This window comes from Lycorma delicatula, chromosome 1, assembly GCF_047948215.1.
Source record: "Lycorma delicatula isolate Av1 chromosome 1, ASM4794821v1, whole genome shotgun sequence".
Classification (NCBI taxonomy): Eukaryota; Metazoa; Arthropoda; class Insecta; order Hemiptera; family Fulgoridae; genus Lycorma; species Lycorma delicatula.
In genome coordinates, this window is record NC_134455.1 from 216,756,598 (window position 1) to 216,781,859 (window position 25,262).

General features: G+C 30.0%; 1 protein-coding gene across 3 annotated transcripts; it reads right to left on the bottom strand.

Annotated features, from left to right (window-relative positions):
* Positions 1-210: 210 nt before the first annotated feature.
* Positions 211-21,734, bottom strand: tun (N-terminal glutamine amidase tungus). Of its 3 annotated transcripts, none has more exons than XM_075372321.1 (6): positions 21,584-21,734; positions 17,305-17,484; positions 11,968-12,121; positions 6,475-6,620; positions 2,349-2,470; positions 211-684 (listed from the first exon to the last, which is right to left on the bottom strand). In XM_075372321.1, the coding sequence occupies exons 2-6, from the start codon at positions 17,427-17,429 to the stop codon at positions 542-544; spliced, it is 690 nt and encodes a 229-aa protein (XP_075228436.1). In that variant the 5' UTR covers positions 17,430-17,484; positions 21,584-21,734; the 3' UTR covers positions 211-541. The 3 variants fall into 3 exon arrangements, with proteins under 3 accessions (XP_075228436.1, XP_075228437.1, XP_075228447.1); XM_075372322.1 differs by having other exon boundaries at positions 21,490-21,629; XM_075372332.1 differs by lacking the exon at positions 21,584-21,734 and adding an exon at positions 21,167-21,187.
* Between the last annotated feature and the right edge of the window lie 3,528 nt (positions 21,735-25,262).

A 25,262-nucleotide genomic window follows, 5' to 3' on the forward strand; every position in this document is an offset into this window, starting at 1 on the left:
GTCTGGGATAAAATCCTACAATTCTCTGGTATCAGTCCAATCCTAATTGGTGTGGATGTGAACACTAAGTCACTACTGGGGCAGTGACTTCACCGATGATGGCAGTGGATTAATAGAGGGCTACCCCAATATGGTCTACTCAAGAAGTAATGTAATATAAAATTTTTCAGTTTCCCATTAGAAACGTGGTAAAAAAGATAAAAACACACAGTTAGCCAAAATGTTTTACTTAAAAGAAAAAGAAAATCTCTATAAACAGATATAAAAATTAAAATGATACATGTCTGGTACAGCAGGTAACAAATTTTAGAACTTTTTTAAAAAGCAAAAATTATAAATCTGATGTAAGAATTCACAATATCCATTCCCATATCAGTTGGGTCTTACATTGCATATTTAAGTTTATATCTATCCTTTATACTTTCATCACTGCAATATTTACTAACATTAGTATTTACAATAAAAATAATTTAACATAAATAAATAATTTATTAAATAGAATTGTTTAAGAAAAATTTATATTCTTTAATTACTATGTCTCTCATAACATCAACTGTAAATCATTTAAACTAACTGTTTCTGATGATTTTGCAAAACGCTTGCAGAACTGAGCTAATGTTAAAACTTCTCCATACCCTTCATCTGCAGACATTGAAATAAAACTCTCCAAATTATGTTTACATTCTGCAACAAAACAAAAAATAAATTATTTTATCTAATAAAAATGTTTGTTTTATCAATAAATATATAATTAAAAATACAGAATTTAGTGCCATACGGTTAAAATTTGCCACATAGTAATGATTATTATTATACAATTACTAGTTATAGAACCTGTACATGTCAAAATATATAATGATAATCCTACCTATTTACAAAAAATGATAAGTATAATAAATTTAAATTTATTTAAACTATTGTTATCATTAACATTACTTGTGTGATGTAAACAATAGTTTTTCATTAAGTAGGAGGATTAAGAAAAATAAAAATTAAATGTAATAATTATTAAAAAAAAAAATTAATTGGACTCTACCAGTATTTTATCGTTACTACCATTTTAAGTTAACCTATAATTACGTAGAATTGTAGTCTGTTTTTCTTTCCCAACTGAAAAGTAGTCATAATTTTTAGACAAAATAAAACATGACAAAGAACCTATGATGAAATATTTTTTTTTTATTTGACAGATGAAATATAAATATACATAAAATATATCATAGTATATGAATTTCCATAATAAAATGATAAACAAAAACAGGGTATCCATAATATATTTTAAATAAATGTATATGTGATATATCAATTTCATAATGAAAACTATAATTTTTTAATTTTAAAAACTTTAATAAAAATTATTATAATAATGATTATTACTACTGGAAATTATTTTGGAATCAACCTTTTTTTGCAATTCTATTTCCAATAATAGTTACTGTCATACGTAATAATATCTGTTTGATCTGCCGCCATATAAGAGAAAAAGATTAACTGCCGAGTATGCTATTATAAAAACTAATCTTCACTGTACCCAGTTGGTAAACTTTGTAGAAACCAGGAAGCAAAATGTTCCACACTCCTTCATGGAAATATTCTGAAAACACTAGAATCTCATCCAGCATTTCCTTACTACGATCAATATAAGTATAACAGAACTTAAAACGCATAGCAAAATTGCTATGAGTTTTGATAATTAAATTACTTTTGAAAGTCTGGCATAAAACTTTGCTAATGTACAAAAATAATATGTGAGAATATCTATTCCAAAGAAAGTTTCCTTTCGTACAAAAATAATATGCGAGAATATCTATTCCAAAGGAAGTTTCCTTTTGTAGTAATTACATGGAAAAGTTTTGAAAATTAACTTAAATCAAAAAACAAATGCTTTACATTTTTATTAATAGCTAGAAAACAGGTTAATCATTTTGATTATTATGGGTGTTGCACATTATTTAATTAAAAAAATAAAGTAAAATGAACTATGAATTAATTTTTTGTTTCGTTTCACTGATGAGATATATGGTATCAGTTAGGCCTTGTCTTTCACTTTATGAACAAATATGATGAACAGAAGCTTTCTATGTCAAATGATCATCTTTATTAATTTAATAAATTAATTTACCAAAGTAAAATACTATTCATCTGTTCAACAGTTGTAAAATTAGACCTGAACCACTGGTATGCTGTGACAATCTGTCTCTCAGATTGTAGAATGATTTGAGATATAAGAACCTTTCAAAATCATAGTGTACAATCTTACAAAAAAGAAAGTGTGATAAACTACATGAAAGCATATAAATGAAATGCTATAAATTATAAGCTATGCATGAAAAATTAGAATTACAAACCAGGAGTAGATATAGGTAGATAACTAGGAGGTTCTTTGAGCCACATTCCATCTGTTATCATGTGCCGACGATCAGAAGCAAATTTGTTCAAGTAGGTTGGGCCATCTATAACCCTAAATTTCCTGATAAAAAAGTAAGCAGTAAATAAAAAAGATAAACAACATGTACAATTATCATATTAAAGACAAATTATGAAATAAAAAGTTTATTTCCATCAGTCATTCAAATAATATTATGAAACAATAATAATCACCAGAACCTTGTATATTATACAAAATATTATTTTTAAAAATGTGTGTTAACTTTCCTTATAAAAAGTGCGTTATGCTGAATGGCTTTAAAAATAAAGTCCCAAAGAGATATTCTAGAACTATATAAAAAAAATTAGAAAATCTAAAATTAATGTACACTAGATGGCTGAAGGCAATCATTAATATATAGAAGAATTAGTAAAATTAAATATAACTAAAAATGAAACTAAAATAAATAAAACAATAATGCAGTTCTTATAGACAACAAAAAATTTTTTTTTTTCAGTCATCTGATTGGTTAAATGTACAGCATGTTTGGAAAGTACTGTGCAGTATGCTTTAGAATTATATGGCATTAAGTTGGTTGCCCTGTGGGTTGTTGAGCATTGCTCAGTAATAAACCAAGACGTCAGTTGTTGAGTTAAGATTGAACATGCTTTGTTTTGTTTAGTATTATTTTGTTTATCAGAATCAATAGTTACGAGAAACATAATGGTTCTTTCAGTAGAGGAGTGCATTTTTCTTGTTGAACACGTCTTTCATTAAGGTGAAAAATATACTGATTTAGTAAAGCACAAGTTTTCTGAAAAGTTTTCAAATACTCCTGCTTCTCACCGCAATGCAGTTTGAAGTCTTATCGAAAAATTTCAGGCAATAGGCTCTGTTGAAGATGATGAAGAAGTGGAAGACCACCTAAACTAAACGAACAGAAGCTGCTTGATATTTTGAATGCTATGGCCGAAAGTTCATCAAAGTCAATGTAAGTTAGCACAGCAGCAAAATATCGGACTTGCTACTGCACATAAAGCTGTAACAAAAGAACTCAAACTTTTCCTCTATAAAGTAATGTGTGTTCAAGAACTGAAATCTACAGATCATTACAAAAGACTAAATTATTGTCAATGGTTTAAACATTTTATTGACCAAAATTCTGTACGTATCCTTGACATTACATTTTCTACATATGAAGCGTAGTTTCATCTGGGAAGGTACATTATTCACAAAATGTACGATTATGATAAACAACTAACCCAATGAATTACACGAACAATCTTTACATGAAGCAAAAACTGGAGTCTAGGTTGATGTGAGCAGAACATGCACTGTGGTTACAATCTTTTTTGAAAATATAATAGTGGTCATTATTGTGCTGTTTTAACAAACTTCATTAGTCGGTTAACAGAAGTGGAAATTTCTCACAATGGTTCTAACAAGATGACATCACAGCGCATGCAGCTAACAAACAGGTCAATGACTTTTTAAAAAAATGTCTTTGGTGAATGAATCATTTTGAGGAGTTTGTGGCCTGCAAGATTGCTCAATTTGACTCTCCTGATTACTTTCTATGGGAGGGCAGCGAAATAAGCAGTGCAACAGACCACGCATGATTGATGAACTAAAAACTGCAATAACGACATTCCAGCACATCAGCTGGTTAAAGAATTTGAAAACAAATTGAAACATGTGCAGTGTATTGATGTTGGAGGAGGTCATTTTTAACACCTTTTATAAACTATTCAAGTTATTGTATTACCATTTCTATAAAATAAGGAAATAAAATACAAAGTAATAATTAAGAAAGTTTTGTCATTACACTTCCATTATTTCAGTGTAAATAATGGAAATATTTTTTAGAATTTTTTAGTCCACACAAATTACACATTGATTTTCTTCATGATGAAACCTATGGTGACATATTCTTCTTTCATTTTTGTTGAGTGAACAATCAGTATTGATTGATATTTGTTGCCATTGTGTAGAACATATTTCAAACTTTGCTTAGAGCTGTCAATAAACAGGTGCCAATCATCTGGAAAATATTTAGGAAGACCCATTATTTGTAAGAATCCTCTAACATCTTACCAGAATATAAGATTGTATTCTTCGAGTGAAGAATGGTAGCAAATCTTTTTCCCTTGTACAGTAGAAAGTGATTTTGGTTCTATGTTTCAGTAAATTCTTATTGTTCAACCTGGAAGCAAATAATTCAGAAGTTTCTTATGAAAAATTGAGATCTTTGACAAGGTCGTTTAATTCAGCTCAGTTGAAACATTGACAAAGCTCCCTCATAATCACTGCTGCTTCCTTGATTTGTGTCAAAAGAGGGGTCAGAAATATGAAGTTCATCCTCACAGAATTCTGGTAGCTGGTGAAATGTTGGAATAGGTACTTCAACTAAGTGAGGAACTGGGCATCTTGCAAAGGCTAAATCAGGATATGTCCACTTGCTGTGGTTGTTTCAATCGATTCGCATAAAATGTACTATGCAGAAATAACAGTCTTCAATGTGGTTTCTGGGTTCTCTCCAAACCATATGTACAATGAATTTAAGATTTTTCCCTTTTCCAGTTGTCCATTGTTTCAAGTATTCTGTATAAGTTTTATGTACAATATGAGATGCCAAAGTCATCTCATATTGTATATAAAACTTATACATAAGTACACAAGTTATCTGTTACAAAGATTTGTAGAAATATATATACATAAAATCTACTTTTTTTCCTGTTCAGCTTCCGGGAATTACCATCAGACATTACTTCAGAGGATGAATTTCTCTAAAATTAATTGGAGTTTACTGAACAAATTATCGACACTGGTTAGAAGAGTGGTGTTTCCCTGTACGTGTAGCCCTGTGGAGCAGAGGGTTGAAAAAGTAGTTACATATAAGTAACCCCGTGCTCATGGTTAATATTTAGGGTTATTTTATAAATATGATTTAATAACAAGTAAAATAAAGTTAGCTTATAGTTTGTTGTAAAAAGGAGGTTGACAATAGGGGAAATATACAGGAACCAGTACTAATATAAATTTTACGTTAGCCGTATTTTAATGTATCGAATAATACAACCATTCACCGACAGGTATGCTGTATCTAAAAAAAGTGTAGCTGATAGAGAAAAACAGATTTCATATTTAGATCCAGCACAACAAATACACTTAAAATCAGTACTAAAATTCAAGGCACCAAAAAACTTCTTTTTTTTACGTCTGAATAATTGTGAATATGAAGTGTTGTTGAGTTTTCTAATATAAATATACATTGCCTAAAGCCAACTGAGTAAACATGACTTATGTAAAATTAAACATTATGCTTGATCATATATTTCATAATATTTTAGGAGACATGAACATTACAGCGTTTATAGCAAGTTAGTGAATGCAACAGAGAACTGGGAAGCTGGGAACTGGGAAGCATTGAAAGACGAGTGTAAAGTAATCACATAGGTAAGCCGCCTACTATTCTAATCTTTTCAATACTGGAAAGTTAACTTTTTATTTTTGAGTTCACAAACTTAACATTAAAAATTTGGAGAAAACTATTAAACATTTAAATTAAATCTAAAAAAAATTAATAACCAGATATAAATTAGGTCTTATATAACTAAATGTTAAAATCATCATAGCAACAAGTGTTGCTTTACAATATATTATTCGTATAAGTCTGAATAGAAAAGAATTATGAATTTTAAAATTTGAAATTAATTATTATAAAAGTATATACATCAGTAAATAAATAAAATATGAATTCAAAGATTAGTGAATATAATTGAGTTATTAATATCAGTTGCAAAAATAAGAACAGGTCAAAGACCCAAGGTTTATGCTTATCACATGTCAGTTAATAAAAATTATTACAAATATCATTTCTATAACATGTAAATGTAATAGAATTCTATCCATGTATAAAATAGCAATTAGCAATCCCTATCCATGTATATCATTACATTACATGTATTACTATTAAGTAATATAATATAAATTTATTTATTATGTTCTGAAAATAGGTATGGAGTCGGTATAAATTATCTTGCTTTTGCTTTCTACAATCTAATAACATAATTATCACAGTTACATAGAATGTCTGTTAACTTTACCTGTAGAAATCTGGTTTTAAATTCTTGTCGGATCTAAATGTTTTAGAAAGATAATGATAAAATGGTGTTGGAAATGGCAGCATAGTATCAAAATCATACACAAGACAATTATTTGATTGTTGATACACCAGAAAAACATGATAATCCTGTAAACAAGCAAATAATTTAATTAATTACATAAATTAATCAAAACTATGAGCCAATCATTTCGAATACAGCAACTAAAGGGAAAATGAAAGAAACATAGAAATCACAAAATAAAGAATAAAAAATAAAGTCAGTCAAATTTTTTAACAAGTTATTATAAACTTAAAAAAAGGTAAATTCTTTCAATATTAAGTCAGAGATTATGAATTCATGCAGATTCTGGTTTTTTTTTTATTAAATAAACCTAAAAAAATATAGGTCATTTTTGAAAATTATATGGTTAAAAGTAACATAGAATGTTCCTAAATTCGGCAACATGAGACCTTTTTCTTTTCTTCTTTGAAGATCAATTTACCAAATAAGCTGAAAGCTTGTGCCATGGGAAAATGAAACAGAAATTTTGTAACATACATAAGATATCATACTGAACTAGGATTCAAACCCAGGACCTCTGGATGAAAAGCCAAGATGCTACCACTCTACTGGTGGTTGGCAGAGTGACCACCGAGGCTTGATTGCAAGTGACTGGGGGTCATCCTGATGAGCACTTCTGTGTGAAGTTATCTGCTACAAAGATTTGTAGAAATATATATACATAAAATCTTCTTTTTTTTTCCTGTTTAGCTTCCGGGAATTACCATCAGACATTACTTCAGAGGATGAAATGTATGAGTGTGTATATGATGTAGACTTGCGTACTCGACCATTTCTGAGATGTGTGGTTAATTGAAACCCAACCACCAAAGAACACCGGTATCTGCAATCTAGTATTCAAATATGTACAAAAGTAACTGTCTTTACTAGGATTTGAATTTTGGAAATCTCGACTTCAAAATCAGCTGATTTGTGAAGATATGTTCGTTTACCACTCAACTAACCCAGTGGGTATACGAGGTGCGACAATAAAGTAATGAGACTGATGTGAAAAAAAATGTTGCTTACCGTTTTAGTCATGTTTAGTGTTGTCTCCTTCAAAGTAGTTCCCCTCTGATTGTACACACTTATTCCAGCGCTTCTGCCATTGATGGTAACATTTCTGGAACTCATCTTCTGTAGTATCCTCCAAGACCCTCGTCACAGCTTTTTGGACATCTTGTGTTGTTTGAAAATGGTGTCCTTTGACTGCCATTTTGACTCTAGAAAATAGAAAAAAGTCGTACGGAGCGATATCTGGTGAATAAGGTGGCTGTGGTAGTACTGAAATTTGTTTTGAGGTTAAAAATTGCTGTACTGACAGAGCAGTATGGGATGGCGCATTATTGTGATGCAGAATCCAATTATCAGCAATGTTGGCACGGACACGAAGAACTTGTTTACGAAGTCTTTCAAAAATTTATTTGTAGAAATATTGGTTAACTGTTTCTCCAGGAAGCCACCCACTCTTTATGAACAATTCCCTTGGAATCGAAGAAGCACACAAGCATGCATTTCACTTTTGATTTTGACATGCAAGCTTTTTTTGGTCTGGGTGATCCCTTTGAGCACCATTGCGAACTTTGGCGTTTTGTCTCTGGATCGTATTGAAAAAACCAACCTTCATCACCAGTGATAACACGGCTCAACAAATCTAGATTGATTTCTGTTTGCTCTAACAGATCGGCTGCCACATTTTTCCGTATTTCTCGCTGTTGTTTTGTGAGATTTTGGGGACCATTTTTAAACAAATCTTTTTCATACCAAGATCTTCAGTTAATATTAGACGAACCGTTTCTCGATTGATGTTTAGTTCTTCTGCAATCATTTTCTCGGATAATCTTCGATCAGATCGTACGATTCCATGCACCCTGGTCAAGTTGACATCTGTCCGTGAAGTTGATAGTCGTCCACTGCGGTCTTCATCTTCAACATTCATTCTGCCTTCACTAAAAATTTTATGCCTCCGAAAAACTTGAGCTCCTGACATAACCTCCTCACCAAAAGCCTTCTGAAGCTTACCATAAGTTGTCGTCATGTTTTCACCCAATTTAACGCAAAAAGAAATGGCATACCGTTGCGCAATATTTTGCGGTTTCATTTCTGCGACGAGAGACACAAACATGTGTTCACTTATTACAGCACAACTCACGACCGAGCAGTTGCATCAATGTGCCGCTTGGACTAGAAGTAGCTTATAGACCAAGGTCAAAGATGGTGTGCCTACGCAAGCTGCAGGGTTGCCACATCTTGCAAAGAAAAATCAGTCTTATTACTTTATTGTCGCACCTCGTATACATAAAATCCAATGGAAAGCTATGCCATTAAAAGACTAGGCATGTAAAGTAATCATACAGCAGGTAAGGCTACTGTTTTAATTTTTTCAATATGGGAAAGTTAGCTTTTTATTTTTGAGTTTAAAAATTTAGTATTATATGTCTGGAGATAACTATAAGCATTTACTGGTTTTAATGGATTTGTACGATTAAGTTTTATCTTTATGTAAACAACCAGTTCAACATTTACACCCAGGAGATGGTCTGAAGTAAACCCAGGGCAGAAGTAAATCTTCATTGAAATGGTGGAAGGCAATTTTCAATACAGATTTAGCATCAATGTATGGTGTGGCCTACCATGCATTGACGCGGCCTTCTTCACAATTAGCTTTTTGGACCATTCATATTACCTGACAGCTTAAATGCTGAGTTCTACTTGGACTTTCTTCAAGAAGAATTGCCACAGCTTCATGAAGTGGTTCCTCTAATGTCAAGACGCAAAATATACTTCCAGCACAATAGCACACCTCTTCTTTTGTGCTGTTTCCACTCACTTAAATCATCAAATGCCTCTTGCAAAATTTTATCTAAATGACTTAGTGTATGATGCTTCTGTGAGGATTTTTTACATTTATGATTGCTTAGGCAATCTTTCACAACATGTTGTTTACTTGTTTGGCTTGTTGTCAGCTGATTGTTTGGCTTATTCCTTGGTCCCAGGCATGTAGTGGTGTACCCATGTCTTGTTTACAGTGATGAAATCACACTTAAAATCCTCTGAATTTTGCTGAAAAGTAACAAACTCATGGAATATGTCACACGATTTCATGTTTGGTCATCTGTGAGCAATTGTGACACCAACCTTGCAGATAGCTTTTTTATGTTCAAGTGTTGATCCAAAATATTATGCACCCTTTAAGTCAAGATGCCCACATTACTAACAATTTCATGCATCTTCACTCTTCCAACACCATATCATGATTTTTATCAATAATTTTTGGAGTAGTGATCTCAACAGAATATCCAGAATGTTCAGCATCACTTTTGTTCATGTGACCATTTAGAAAATTTTGAAACCACTTATAAACTATTCTAGTTGAAGGTGCAGATTCACCCTAATATGAAGGTAAATCAAATATAAACAGGATTTTTGTTCCTTAGTCTATGGTTGGTAGGACTGGGTCCATGCTTCTAATGTGCTTGGGTGGGGGTCATTAGGAGTGGGGAGAGCTGGCCATTCCACACTCCCAACCAAGTTGTCAGTAACGCTCACAATGTCGGAGCAACAGGTGCACCCCTCCATTGGACAACCCATAATAATAAAATTTCTTGCTTATAAAGGAGTTCAAGTGATGGAAATTTTTTGGAGATTGACTGCACAGTTCGGGGAATAAACATTGTCAAGAATCCGTGTGTTTGCCTGGCATAAGAAGTTCAAGGAAGGACGAGAACGAGTGGAAAATCAGGAACACGATCACCATCCTCAGACCAGCATTATAGATGAAAACATTCGTGCAGTTTGAGATTTTGGATGCCATAATTTTAATGATAATATTGGCTACATGTACATGTAGGATGAGATCTTAGGATTCAGAGGTTCCCAAGAGCTAGCTTCATTTGTTGTAAAGTACTTAAACGCAACATGCATCTAATCACAAAGTTATAAAAATGTTTTCAGATTGTTGTTCAGAGCAGAACCGTAATATAAAAATGTCTTTAACCTTATGAAAATTAGTTCAAGATCCTGAGATATCAGCCAATCATATTGATCAGAAATTCCTTGTATCAGGGCATAGCTACCTGCCCAATGATGCAGACTTTGTGGTAATTGAGTCAAAAGCTAAGAAAGAGCAGAACATTTATAGCCCTGGAGACTGCATTAATATAGTAAAACATAAAAAAAAGAAAACTTTTATTGTCACAGAAATGAAAAGGTCAGATTTTCTTTAAAGAAAGTCATTAGAAGAAGCTATTACTAATAGAAAAATTACAAAAAATGGAAATAAAGTGGTTACAGATGAAATGGATAAGATATATAAAAGGGCGTCCTGATGTGATTCTGTTCAAAGAAACTCTTGAACATGAAGTTCCATTTGAAGAAATTTCTTTAAAGAAAGTTGGTAAATTAGGAAGACCATTAGATTTAAAAATCAGTTCAACAAGATCAGCATTATGAGATGCTCAGACCTGTTACAGAAAAAAATAAAAAAGATATTATTCGTCCACTATACCACAGATATTATAAAACTCTTCCCAGCCAAAGTGAAAATAATGTAAACACTCGTGGATCACCTGCATCTTTATTATCTTTACAGCTACAAAGTAGTGATAATAGTTGAAATAGTGACATGTCTGATGGTTAAATGAGCTGATTTACTCCTACATGTTGAACCTGTTTACATTTTCTGATTAAATATATATTTTTTTGTAACGTTCTGAATTTTAATAAAAATACTTGAATATGTTTTGTTTTTAATTTTTGTGTTAATCATTCTATTTTTTTAATTCACTGAGTATCTTTCAAACAATAACTTTCTTAATACTAATCTTCAAACTTTTTAGATAGAAGATTAGATTAGATTTACATTATATTTATATTTTTATTTCATTGAAATGTAGAGTATAATATTTTTATTACAAGTGTATTAGGCTTATCAACAACTATTATCATCATAAGCTTTTATAATGATCATTCTACTTGATGCAGATCAATATCTGTTAATTTAATTGTCAGTGGACAGAACAAGTAAGTCACATCTTTTTAATGTATTCTGTAAATCTATGTCTATGATAATTTTTTATAACAATTATTTTATAAATAAACTAAATATATCTCTGTGGTAAAATAAAATGCTTTTATATCTTATTTAGTAAATTTTCTGTAGCACTTTTTGTAAAACCTTAAATATCTCAAAACTGAAGATCAGTGACTTACACTGATTGACTTCTGAACAGTCCATATCACAAGCCATATTATTTATGTTTTGCATTAATTTCATAAGCATTATAAATGACAGATTGACAGAAACAAACAAAATCTGAAACAGTAAATTATTTCATAGAATTATTTCCCTTAATAATAAAATGTTTATTATGGAACTAGCCATGCAACTTAAAATTTATTAAAAAAGGTAAATAATAAAATACAATTTATTACCCAGACAACTAAGCCGACTGAATTATGACCAGCTTTTTGGTGCCAAAGTGGTACTTTCTTTAATTCATTGGAAACAAACACAACATAACTGTTTTGAACAGCATAACTAGATCTCTCTTGTAATTTTTCACAGAGTTTATAAATGTTCTCTTCACTGCAATGTACAAATATAACATATTATTCAAGTGCGTAAAAATTATTTTATTAATAAATAAAATTTTGGTCAGTTACTGTGGCTGATCAGATCACAAACTTTCAAATCAAATCAAAAACTTTTATACTAAAAATAAACAAACAGAAAACAAAATATACTGATAAATTTCTCAAGAATAAGAAAGCAGAATCATTTACAATAATAGGTGTACAAAAAAGAATAACAAGGTTTTAAAGTTATTTAATATCTCTTAACTCCGACTTACAGTAATGAATCGCAAATAAAATGAAAGAACACTTACAGTTTTCACTACAGGTGTTTAATTTGAGCACCTTTTGTCATACAGTACATATCCAAGTGATAAGAGAGATCACCCCATACTTTAACCAGCTATCTGGTATAATGGAAATGACAACTGCTTCAATCCATTTTCTCAAATTGGGTAGAATAGCAAGAAGCTGAGGCACATACTTAAGATCTTTCATAAAAACCGCAGGAAAAAATCACATGGGGTCAGACTGGATGACCTTGTAGGTCAACAAAAAGCTGTCATCGGGTCCATGCTAACCAAAATATGGCCGGAGTAAACATCATTTAACCAGTCCTGTACACAGTCATGCCACTGAGGAGTTGGACCACCTTGCTGCCAAATAAATTTATCTGGTCAATGTTGCACTTGAGGAAAGAGTATTTCCTTTTCTTTCTTGAATTTGAATATGTAGATTCAAATAAGCAACGCCTGTTATCCTTTCTTCAGCAAAAAGAAGAAAAGCTCATAAACTTGTTGTCAGTATAACAGATAGAAAACATTTAATTTTGGGAAGTCCCTCATTCAATTGTAATTTTTCATGGAGATTTTTGACCCTCGCACATGATATTATTTGTGTTAAATTTTCACAAAGATAGAATCTTATTCATCACTAAACACAATACAATCAAAAATGTAACTCTTCATGTTATTTAAATGAAAACTTCTAAATTTTGATTGTGAAGTTTGCATGCACAGCATAGTCTGTAAGGAATGCTTTCTTAAAACATTCCACAGTTATTACTGACAGTGTCAGTTCACAGCCAGTCTTTCAAACAAATTTTTTAGGACTATTCAAGAAAGACTCCTAAACATGTTCAACCATTTCTTTAGACACCTTCATACTCTTCCCTTTATACAGACATTTGGTAATTTCAAACTGATTATGATATCGAAAAATGTTATTGTCACTTGGAGGATCACAATTAAACTTTCTATAGAATGTTGAACTGCAACTACAGATTCAGATTTAGGAACCTGCAAAACAAATAAGGTTTTCTTCTGTTCAGGAGTAATCATCTTTGCTAATGGTGGTATCAAGGAAGAATAGGGCATCAATTTACGGCTATTTACACAACTAAAACTGTCCTTTTTGGTCTTTCATAGCCTTAAATCAAAACTGTGTACCTCATCCAAGAGATATTATAACAAATTAATACCTCTATATTCTTTTTTGTATACAAAATAAATTCAAAAAATTATAACAAAAACAATTCTCTGAAATACAAAATAAAATATAAGTCATCAAGCTAAGTTTAATTAATTTTACCAATTGTAAATTTAGAAATAACAAAAAAATAAAAATAAAGACGTTTGATGTAAACTGGTTGAATTTTTTTATTTTACTGAAGATAAAAGTTATTGTAATAATCTCTGTTACACTTGTAGTACAAACCTATTCATCTGAACTTGATGGAACCTGAGGAAATTTGAATGAATAAAAGTTCAAATAGTTAGGAAATATCATACAGGCTATTGAGTTCACAATAATAATAAATAAAATCTTTACTTACGATAAAATAAATCTTAAATGAAATTTAAACTTACTACCAAAACAGAGTAAATAGATAAGTTAAACCTAACAAATTAATTCCAAGAATTGATTTTCCAAGGATCCCACATCTTCAGGTGGTATTTAATTCTATAATTACATTAAAATACATAGTTTTTATAATTTGTGAATTTTGAATTTGTTGTAAATGTTAGTTTTATAATTTTTAAAATATTATGGACAAATACACAAATTCTGCTGTTCAGTACTGGAATGCTATAATGTTTAAAATGTCATATTTTCTTTTGTTTTAATGTCATTACCGCCAACCGTTAAGATTGCATTTTATTATGCTTTTAATTAAACATCATCTTCAAATGTGATTAGGTGGTTCATAATTTTGTTTATAATCATAAATGTAATATTTCTCAAGCATTTTCATTTTGTATCATTATTACAAACTTCTAAAATCTCTTAATTATTTTTGCAATCAGTAATACTACGTCTGCATTCTAACAAACAATCAGCTAGACTTTATACATATATAATGAAAAAATCAAGTTTAGATAAATATTATTTCTTTCTCCTTTTTATTAAAATACAATTACTTAAAAGTATAATTTCTTGCTTACATCTATTGTAATTGTAGCTACACAATTTGACAAGTATGAACAACACATCTTCTTGATAATACATCGCAAATGAGAAATAAAATAAAATGAATGAATTAGTTTTCCAATAAACGTTTATGAATAAATACTATTAACTTATGTAATGATTTTTTTTTATTCAAATAATTTTTTACATTTTAACATTATCAAACAAAAATCCTGTACTGCTTTTCATGATGATACCACACACTTTTTATTAAAAAAAATGTTGATGAGGTTTTTGCTTATTTAATGGCTGTCAAACATGTTGAATAAAATCTGATTGAAGATAAACTAAATTCTGCTAATTAAGGAAAGCAAATATCAATAATGAATTAAAGGTTAACAATTCACTGAATTAGCAGAATTCAGGATAATGTCTATTAAGTCAGCAAGGAGCTACAGCTGTGAAGAGTTTATTGCTTTGCAAAGAATTTACTTCAACAGAAGTCATCTATTGTATTAAGTATATCAGGAAGATAGTTTACTGATGAATGGTATAACTAATCAATGTGAATCATCTTAATCTGGAAACAACAAACTTATGACAACACTTCACCTGCATCATTAATATAATCATAGAAGATAAAGAACTAGATTTTATTGCTACATTATTTTATGCAACTAATGCAAAACTAATGCATTATTAATTGTATAGTAACTGGTTTACATTAATATAGTTTTACTATATTAATGGGTCGGGAGGCTTCATATGGTAGTTTTTAGAGTGGAGTAAGTTTCTGCAACATATCTTTTTTGGATATAATAAATTTGCAATCTATTTTATGTGAAAACAATATATAGTTTTAGGTTCCTAAATAAGTTGCAATGTGTATGATAAATATAAATATGATGACAGTTGAATATTTCTATTGGGAAATTTAATGTTTTAATTGACAGCTGAATATGAAATGTGTATTAACTAACTGTGGTTCTACTTAATAGCTAAAGCAGTGAGAACAGATTGTGAGTTCTTTGACAGAGGTCTTGGATATGTCTGAACCTGCATGACAAACATCAACACGCTTGACTGTTCATTTGATTAAAAATCATCATTTAATGTCTTTATGTATTTTTTGCATGGTGTAATAATGCTAAGTTTAAGATGAGCATGTCAATTTGAAATTTTTAGTAAAATTGAACAAAATACCAACATAATATTTTTAAATAGTTACAGAGGCTTACATGGAAGACTGCATTTCTGTACATTTGTGTTTGGGCACTATAAAAGATTTAGTGAAGGATGTTGCAACAAATAGCTAATAATGAAGGTTCGGGGTGACCTTCCACTTTCAGAACTGAAGAAAATTTAGAAAAAATTAAAGATTATTCAAGACTATTGGCTCAATGTCTGGATGATAAAGAAAATCAACAAACAATGTATGGAGAATTTTGCATCAGGATCACAGTATGAAAGTTTGTCCCAAGATGGACCCTGGGATTCTCACACCAGAGCAAAAAGAATGCTGCAAGAAAATTTGCACTAACAAATTGCTCTAACTTGGAGCTGACTCCCCCAACCTTTTTAAAAAAATATCATGTTTATTGAACATGGATCTTTAATATAACTGTTAAGATGAAACAACAGTCTATGCACTGGAAAACACAAACACCCCCAAGATTGAAAAAAGGCCAACTTATATCAAATAACCAAATTCAAAGTCATGATAATTTTTTAATTTGAAAAGAAAGCTGTTTACAATTATTATGATAAGTATAAAAAACAAAATTAATTGAAATTATTTAGTAAAGATTGACTGCATTGTTGACTTTCGGGGAATTATTGGGAATTACTGACTGCATTATTGGGAATTTCAATAATGTTAATACTCATGTGAAATATAATAGTTATAACATTGTATATTATTATTATTATTATTTAAATATTATATATTTATAATATAGCTATTTTTATAATTATGATGTCCTTTGAAAGTTTTTGTTAAAATCGATATTTTTTTTTTTTTCATTTAAATTCAATTTTTCTAAGATGCAAACTAAGCTACTTTATTTTAATGAAGTACGGGTACACAGAGGATTTGTTATTCTGTTTACTTAAATTTTTATCCTTTGATGTTTTTTGCTAAAATGTTCCTGAGCTAATCACAAAAAAAAATTTGTAGGAAGGATGTCTTAAGTTTCAAAAATGTTTCATACAGAAATATTTTTTAACATTTTGTGCTTCTAATTTATATTTTATTAATTTTTTTAATGAAATGCATCCTGTTAGAATAAATGAAAAAAAAAAATTCAGTCAAGATAACATTCAATGACCTGAAAATGGTCAATTAATGAACTCTCCACAAAAAGATTCTGGATCATTAGGAAATATATGCAGTTTACTTCACATAGAATTCTTTGGTGAAGCATCCACCAAAATGTGCACATATTCTATATTTTTTTATTTTATGTAACAGTGAAAATTGATAAAAATTTGCATAGTTGGATGAAATATTTCAATAGAATGTCTGTTTTTATTAAGCAAACAAAAAAATAAGTACAATAAAATTTCTGGCATGAAAAAACCATTAATCTGATATTTGCATATAGCATAAAGGTGTAGCATAATTTGAAAAAAAATATTGAATAAACACTCAGACAGGCATGAGAATTTGAATTCAGAATAACAAAATCAAATTATTGTTAAACATAAGCCATTTCCAAGGATTCCAACAATATACTGGGCTCCAACTGTACAAGAATTAATGTATTAAAATACTCTTTTCAATCTTACCAGTAGCAAGCTGTGTAAATGCAATCTTCCTTTGCTGGAAAAGGAGAGTTTACAGTCTCCCCAACATCATAACTGTGCAACTGGAATCCTTGCATTCTGTAGATATCTTCAAGTTCTGTAGTCATTTTTCAAACTTTATAATCTTTGTTTCTATATTTTTTTTAGGCATGACAGTTATTCCTAGAAAAAAGAAACGCAGCTTCTATTATTAGTAAGGAAGAAAAACAGTTATAAGTATTCTTACAGCATATATAAATAACCTTTATAATGAAGAATTACAAATTTTTTCAGGTAATGCAAAAATCTCTACATTTTTCATTATTTAATATTAAATATTTTGGGCTTAGGAAAGAAATCAAAACTGTATAAATCAAATAACTGGTAAAAAGGGGTCTTTGCAATAAGAGAGTTTTAATTTAAATTGAAATGGATTGTTAACAATACTTTATATAAAGTAATAGTAGTAGTAGGACAAAGTTAGCACAAGTATCAAACAGGAGGAACACAAAAGCGAATAATGCAAATAAACTTTAGGTGATTATGAGAATTCCATAAAAACAGCAACAGAATAAACAACTGATTTTATTATGATAAAGAAAATTAACAAAACAGATCAGACAGTTGATTGAAAAAATCTGAACCACACAAACACACGAAAAGACAAAGAAGGTTGTAAATAAGGTTTGTCATAGTAACTTGATTTGTTGTGTATGCAGCAGTTACTGGATCAACAAAATTTTTCAATATGGTTCATGCTTAAAGGCACAAAATCTGGGTTTTGTAATTGTGCTATTTCATTATATGTGAAACATAAAATCAGAAAGAGAATTGAAGACAGCTGGTCAAAAAATGTCCAAGCTAGAAGTGATGGGGACAATTCCGGAAATAATGTTTCTTAAAATGTACAATTTAACAAGGTACTATTACAACAAAAACAATATAAGCTAATGTGAAGGGAAATGAAGATAAGAGAATTTGCCCTCAAAAAATGTGTGGTGGTTTTAAAACAAATAAGATAATTATCTGATGATGTACACGTATCACTAAACCTATATAAGAACTGTATATTTAGGTTCTTAGTACAGCATGATCACAGGTAAATATATACGTAAATGGATGGCATTAACAACAGCACCACTGGCAAAAACTCTGACAAAGAGCTGAATAATACGTTAGAAAACATATGCAAGCACATTTCTACATACAAGTTAATAATAATTTTTTTAAGAAATGTTTGAAGAATAAATGTATTCAGCCATTTATTTACTCGGCATGTAAAGCAGTTTTTCTATCAGTAATTAAGCAAATAAAAAATGTAATAATACGGTTAAAAAAAGAGAATCTGAAAATTTCTACAACTATTGTTTAAACATACATAAACATAATTATTTCTGTTGCTACTGAATCCTAAATAATCATATAAATTTCATTTAAAATTAAACTTAATACAGACAGATTTAATTTTTAATTTAGAACTTTCAATACAATGGCTTTATTCTTGATTAACTGATGAGTGCTTTTCATAAACATCCCCCTGACATAGAATTATTTATATTCAATCACATTTCTTATCTTCCGATAAAAGACAACAAGGTAGAGAACAAATTGAATTTCAATGGTTTCATAATAAACAAATAATATAAAAAGATTTTATTGTATGTTTTTAAATAGAAAGCAATCTCCAGAATACTTAAAATGAATAACATCTGTTATCCAGAATAACATCTGTTTTATGGAGGGAAGACTTCCTACAAGCTTATTTAATTGCACAAAAAAATTATTTACAGATTTTCAAGCAAAATTCTGTCTTCTTATTCATAAAAATAGGGAACTAGGAAAAGAAAAAAATAGGAAGAGAAAAAAAATTCAATGCTGCACTTTAAAAAACTACCTACACTACTCAGTACAGCAACTTGTAGATACAACAAGCTAAAAGTGGGGCACTGCAAAAGAAAACTTAATATTGACACTTAAGAGCAATTCTTCTTTCTATTTCTCAAGTAACCATCAAATATTTTGTAACATAAAGGGATAAATAAATATATTTTGATTAGTAAATTAATATATGTTACGCAGATCAGGAATGAAAGATATAATATTTCATAATTAATAAATGGAACTGCTCTAGAACTCTTCTGAAAGGATCAAGAGAAATTGTGGAAAATCTTGATCTGAGCCACATTACTTAAAAGATTAACGAATAAGAAACAGCACTGGTCTATAATAATATTAAAATTATTGCTATGATCAGTCATTACCTACAAATAATATAAATATTGCTATTAGCTTTTATTTTAATGTCATCCTATCAGTGATGGCAGTATTAAAAAAAAATATATATATATACATTATCAGCAATTTTCAAGTAATTATTATTTAAATAAATAAACTGATGGGGGATAAAATTATTTTTGTAATGCTTTAATATAAACTGGTCTATATTTTGGTATTTAAGCACACATCATATGGGTAAGTGGAAAATTCATGAGTATCTAATTAGTATTAGGGCTTTTTTAAAAACCCATCAACAGAGTAATACTGTTTATAAAAAATACACTTTTAATGAGAATATTGTAATTTTTTTAGTTTTTTTTGTGGTACATTAAGTCATAACATAAATGTTAGAACTTTTGCTAAAAATTAGTTGCATGGATCACATTTACAAGCATCAACAAATATCTGGTAGTCCAGTTTCATGTACTATAGACCCCAAGTCGCAGCACTCTTCAATTAAAATTTTTCCATGGTGCCCTACCCTAAGTAAAAGTATGAGTACTCGTAACTAGAAATAAATAAAACTATTTATTTTATTAACATTAAATTAATAATTATAAATGTCTTGGTTCAATTAATTATGAAGCTTTTATAATATTTTGCAGCACCCCTGTGAAGAGGCCACAGCTCCATGTGAGCTGTGCCACACAGTTTGGGAATCACAGTTTTGAAGTAGTTCAAAGGTGTAGTAATATATTAAATTTTGGATGAGAATACAGGCAAGCGAAATAAATGTTTAATAATGATGTCATGGTTAGTAAATAATTAAGTTGTTCAATCAATGCGGTTTCATCTTATTACAAATGAAGGAAGTTTGATTATCTGAAGAAAATTTATAATCTAAGGTTTCCAACATATACATTACCTCTTTTTTCCTGTTTAGCCTCCGGTAACTATCGTTTAGATAATTCTTCAGAGGATGAATGAGGATGATATGTATGAGTGTAAATGAAGTGTAGTCTTGTACATTCTCAGTTCGACCATTCCTGAGATGTGTTGTTAATTGAAACCCAACCACCAAAGAACACCGGTATCCACGATCTAGTATTCAAATCCGTGTAAAAATAAATGGCTTTACTATGACTTGACTGCTGTAACTCTCGACTTTCCAAATCAGCTGATTTGGGAAGACGCGTTAACCACTAGACCATCCCGATGGGTGAACATATACATTACCGGCAATAAATTTACTACTAAAATCATTAGTGGGAACCAAGCAATTAGCAATGGTTTATTTACCTGAAGACCAGACTGAAACATCTTCAACCATGTTAAAAGTTAGTTTAAAATCACTTGGTAACAACGGATATAACAGATGATTTTTTTCAACTGCTAGAGCAACATTTCTTTAATCCTATAAGAAATTACATCTTATGCAACCTAAAATATGTATTAAGCAGTCAATCTGCAATACCTTAAAAACCTTTACATTAAATCTAAATCTTCTTTACCACTGTTATATCAGTAAGAATATATTTTCATAAAGAAGATTGTCATTCAGGAACATGTTAAGTTCTTTGAAAGGTACATTAATACTAATTTTCTATATTATTGAAAAGAAAGGAATATTCAAGTTTACAACACGTACACTAGAAATAATCTGCAGTTCGGTTGTGTTGATAATTTATAGTAACAACAATGCTCCACTACCTTTCAATTGTAACATACTCCTCTTTCAAACGTTAAGTTAGAAGAAACGTTTAATAATACAGAGCTATTAGATATTATAAAAGAAGCAATTATGTAGAATTTTTTAATTCTCAGTTATCTAGGAAAATAAATTTCTTCAATCAAGACGAGGCACATTGTGTAAACAAACTAACGACACATGTAAACAAAATATAGGTAATTTCTAGCATTAATACTAAACGTACGGCATATACAAAACGTAAATATTATCAGGTTACTCACACTATTTAAAACTGAAAACACATAACATAATCTAACATTAACAGTAGCTGAATAACGATCATATATTTACAGAACCGCAAGTATATTTACATACCGAGTCCTGAGGGTAGCGTTTTGCCATCTGCCAGTGGAACGCATCGGAAGCAATGTTCTCGAACGTCAAAGAAAATCGATTTTTTAGCATGCATTTCGTATCGATAGTAAATTTTTGCGAGGTATCCTGTTGTGAGGCTAACAGAATTAATTTATGAACTGTTAGTATCTTTTTCAGACTAAAAATGGGTAAATAATATAAAGAAGGTTGAAATATACTCTGTTTCATATTATTTTCTTAAGAAATCGTTTAAACAGTATGAAACTTGTCATTTACATAGACAGAAAACTGGGCTAAAACACAATTTTTTCATCTTTTTTGGTATATGAAATTTTCTTGATCTATAACTTCCACAGTTTAGTTACATACAATTAAGAAATGTTAATATGAACGACGTTAATCTCTCAAATTGAGATTGTTTTGTTAATAATAAAGGTGACAGTGAGAGCTTAGAAATAGTTATTGTACCGTAATACTTTTTTCTATAGTACCTATATAATTTTATAACAGTAATTACATTTTACCAATTTATTGATTTGAAAGGATTTTTGGGTAAAAAGAATCAATGAATTCTGAAATTCATTTGAAGGTTTTCAGTTGACTTTGTGATAGCGTAGTCTGCTCATTAAGAAAGCAGCCATTTTCCAATTATAAAAAAATGAATGATTCAAGCCTACAAGTCATTTTTTTATTATTTATATTTATTTTATTGTATAAAATAGTTTTACTCCCTTTGTAAATTAATCTCTTCTATTTATTTTGTTTTTTGGCTATAACATTTTATAAAATTTAAAAAATATAAAAGAAATATATTAGAAATAGGTTACAAATTGAACTCTGCAAATTTTGCAAAGCCTGCCTTCGTCTTGCCGCCCCACACCATCAATTGTATTCTGCATAAGCGCGGAGTGCGCACGCCTAGTACATCACCATATTAATTACACAACAGAAATATAATATATCCACCGCACAGTACTTTCAGTAAATAACTAAATTAAAAAAAATTGAAATCAAATTTTTCAGTAACTTCGCTTAAGGTTATTTTACGTACACAATAATATTAGCTGATTCTAACAAATTATGTTTTCTCATGTATTTCGCGATCGAACTACTTCATTTCTTTTTGTATAATTGCACTTATAGAAAAAAATTGAATGTTTCTCTAAGTGTGATACCATTTATTGAATTGCTTTTTTGTGTACATTACTGATCTGTAAATACAATTTTTCTATTACCCGTAGTTTTAAATTAATTACGCTTAAAAAAATTAAGGAAAAATATAGTTTAAATCTGTAAAATTTATAATTTTGCATGGCCATATCTGTGTTAGAATGATTTAGTTGATGCTCTTCTTTTATAAGTAGCCTCAGGCACATCCCGAATTAATGTCCAACAGTAATCTGCTAGCATGTTAGTATTCCATTTCCCTTTATAGCGGCTTTCCATCACCGAAATGTCTTGGTGGGAATGTTCACAGTGTTTGTCATTTATATCTCCGAGGTTGTCCAGGGAAAAATTCAGATGTGAGTGGAGGAAATGTGTTTTCAAAGATATATTACATCCCATAGCTCTGTATGAAGTAAGAAGTTGATTAACAATATCATGGTAATTGCCATACTTTTGTTTGGCAAACGTCTTTAAATGAAGCCCGAGTTGTACTTTCTACATTATTTAACATTAAATTAAATACATCATCTTCGACCAGCTCTCTTATTTGAGGACCAACAAATAAGATAAATTCCTTCTTTAATTTTTCCTTCACTTACATTCGGAAATTTCTGCCTGATGTACAAAAATCCGGAACTATTCTTCTTCATTGCTTTTACAAAATTTTTCATTAGTAGTAGCTTCAAATGGAGAGAGGGTAAAAATATTTTTTTGGGTTCAACTAAGAGCTCATGAATAATATTTTTCCCATTTGGAATTAAGTTGTCTCGTTTCTTTCACTCTTTGGTAACATAATGTTTATCCCTAGTTCGGTTGTCCCATTCGCAAAGAAAACACATGTACTTACTATAGCGTAACAAAATAGCTATAACTTTCAAATCACTACATATGTTCCAGCTATGTTTTTTATAATTTATTTTTTCAAGAACGTCTTTCATTACATCGTATGTCTCTTTCAAATTAATCGCTTTCATAAGCGATTGGTATCGAAGGATATTAGTTACCGTTGTGTAGTAGACCCACTTTTAAATTATACTTGGACGAATCTATGAAAAGTCGCCAGCCCTCAGTTTTATGAACTTGTCCTAAGTACAATTTAAGCTCATCAATATTTCTGCAATAAACCAAATTATTTTCATTAATAAGGTACTGAGAAAGTTCTTTTTGTCGGCTTCGAAAGCTCGATATTTTTATACTTTTTGAAGTAAATTCCAACCATGCTCTTGATGCTAACAGTTCAGCTTGATTTTTTGATAAATTTAAATTCCTAACCAATTCATTTAATTCACCTTGTGATATAAGATGTGGCTCACTAGAAGATAATTCAAAATCAAAATCATTGTCTTCTTCAGTACTGCCTGACTCTTCATTGCTGCTTTCGAAATGTACATTCACAGGTGGCTCAGGAACTGGAATAATTTCAATGTGAGGTACAGGCCTGATTGCAGGTTGGAATGAAGGATATTTTACAGTACGGTTAGATTTCTTAGAAATTCCACAGACACTTGTTAAACAAAAGTAACAATTTACATCAAAATCGGTTGTTACATGACTCTTTGGTTCACGCCAAACCATAGGTACACAAATGGCAAAGCCTTCCGTGTATGTTTCAGCCATCCTCTTAAATATACAGAACAATTAGTGTATACTATTTGAGGAGGCTACGTCTTATCCTGATCACCAATTTTACACTGAAAGTACAAATAATATGCTTTTTTAATTATAGGTGTAATGTTTTTTCTATTTGATTTTACGGTAAACTCACCACATACATAACAAAAGGCATCCACATAATTTCGAGGCATTATGACGCTGCACTGTAAACAAATTTAAGACAGCAATAAGACTGAACAAAATTAATTCATTCCTAAATCCAGTGCTTAATACTAACAACACAGCTGTGTTTTCAGGTACATGTTTTGGTCTGCACAGACGTGATTAATCTTGTCCATGAAGGCTTACTCTTCAGTATTAGAAATGATGTCATAATATTTGACTATGATATGATTTTATTGTTTGTCTAGTATTGTTTATTTATAGCTTACACAAATTATTTTAACAAAGTCAAACAATAAAAAATGGGCTAACAAAATTCAATATAGGAGTTTAAATGCTAACTATACGTTGAAAAATGAAAAAAAAATCCTTTGACTGAAATTTAAAAATGTTTGACTGAAATTTAAAAATAGTGGGTGATAGAAAGACTCTGAGTCATATTCTTTTTCAGTATCAAAAAACAGATTAAAATCATGTATCGCATGTTAGGAAACAAAAATTATGTTTATCAGTTTTATTGCCCAACAGTCATGTACAAATCTTTGTTATATTAAAAAATTAGCAAATTATCATTTATATTACTCAGTTTAACTGTTATTTTAAACAGTCTATGTTTACTATTTCAAGACGTTATTACATCACGTTTGTCACCGTATACGCAACTTTTGTAATACAATTTCGACCAGTTCATATTACGGTTTTATATAAATCAGACGTGCAGTTTCATTGGCTGATC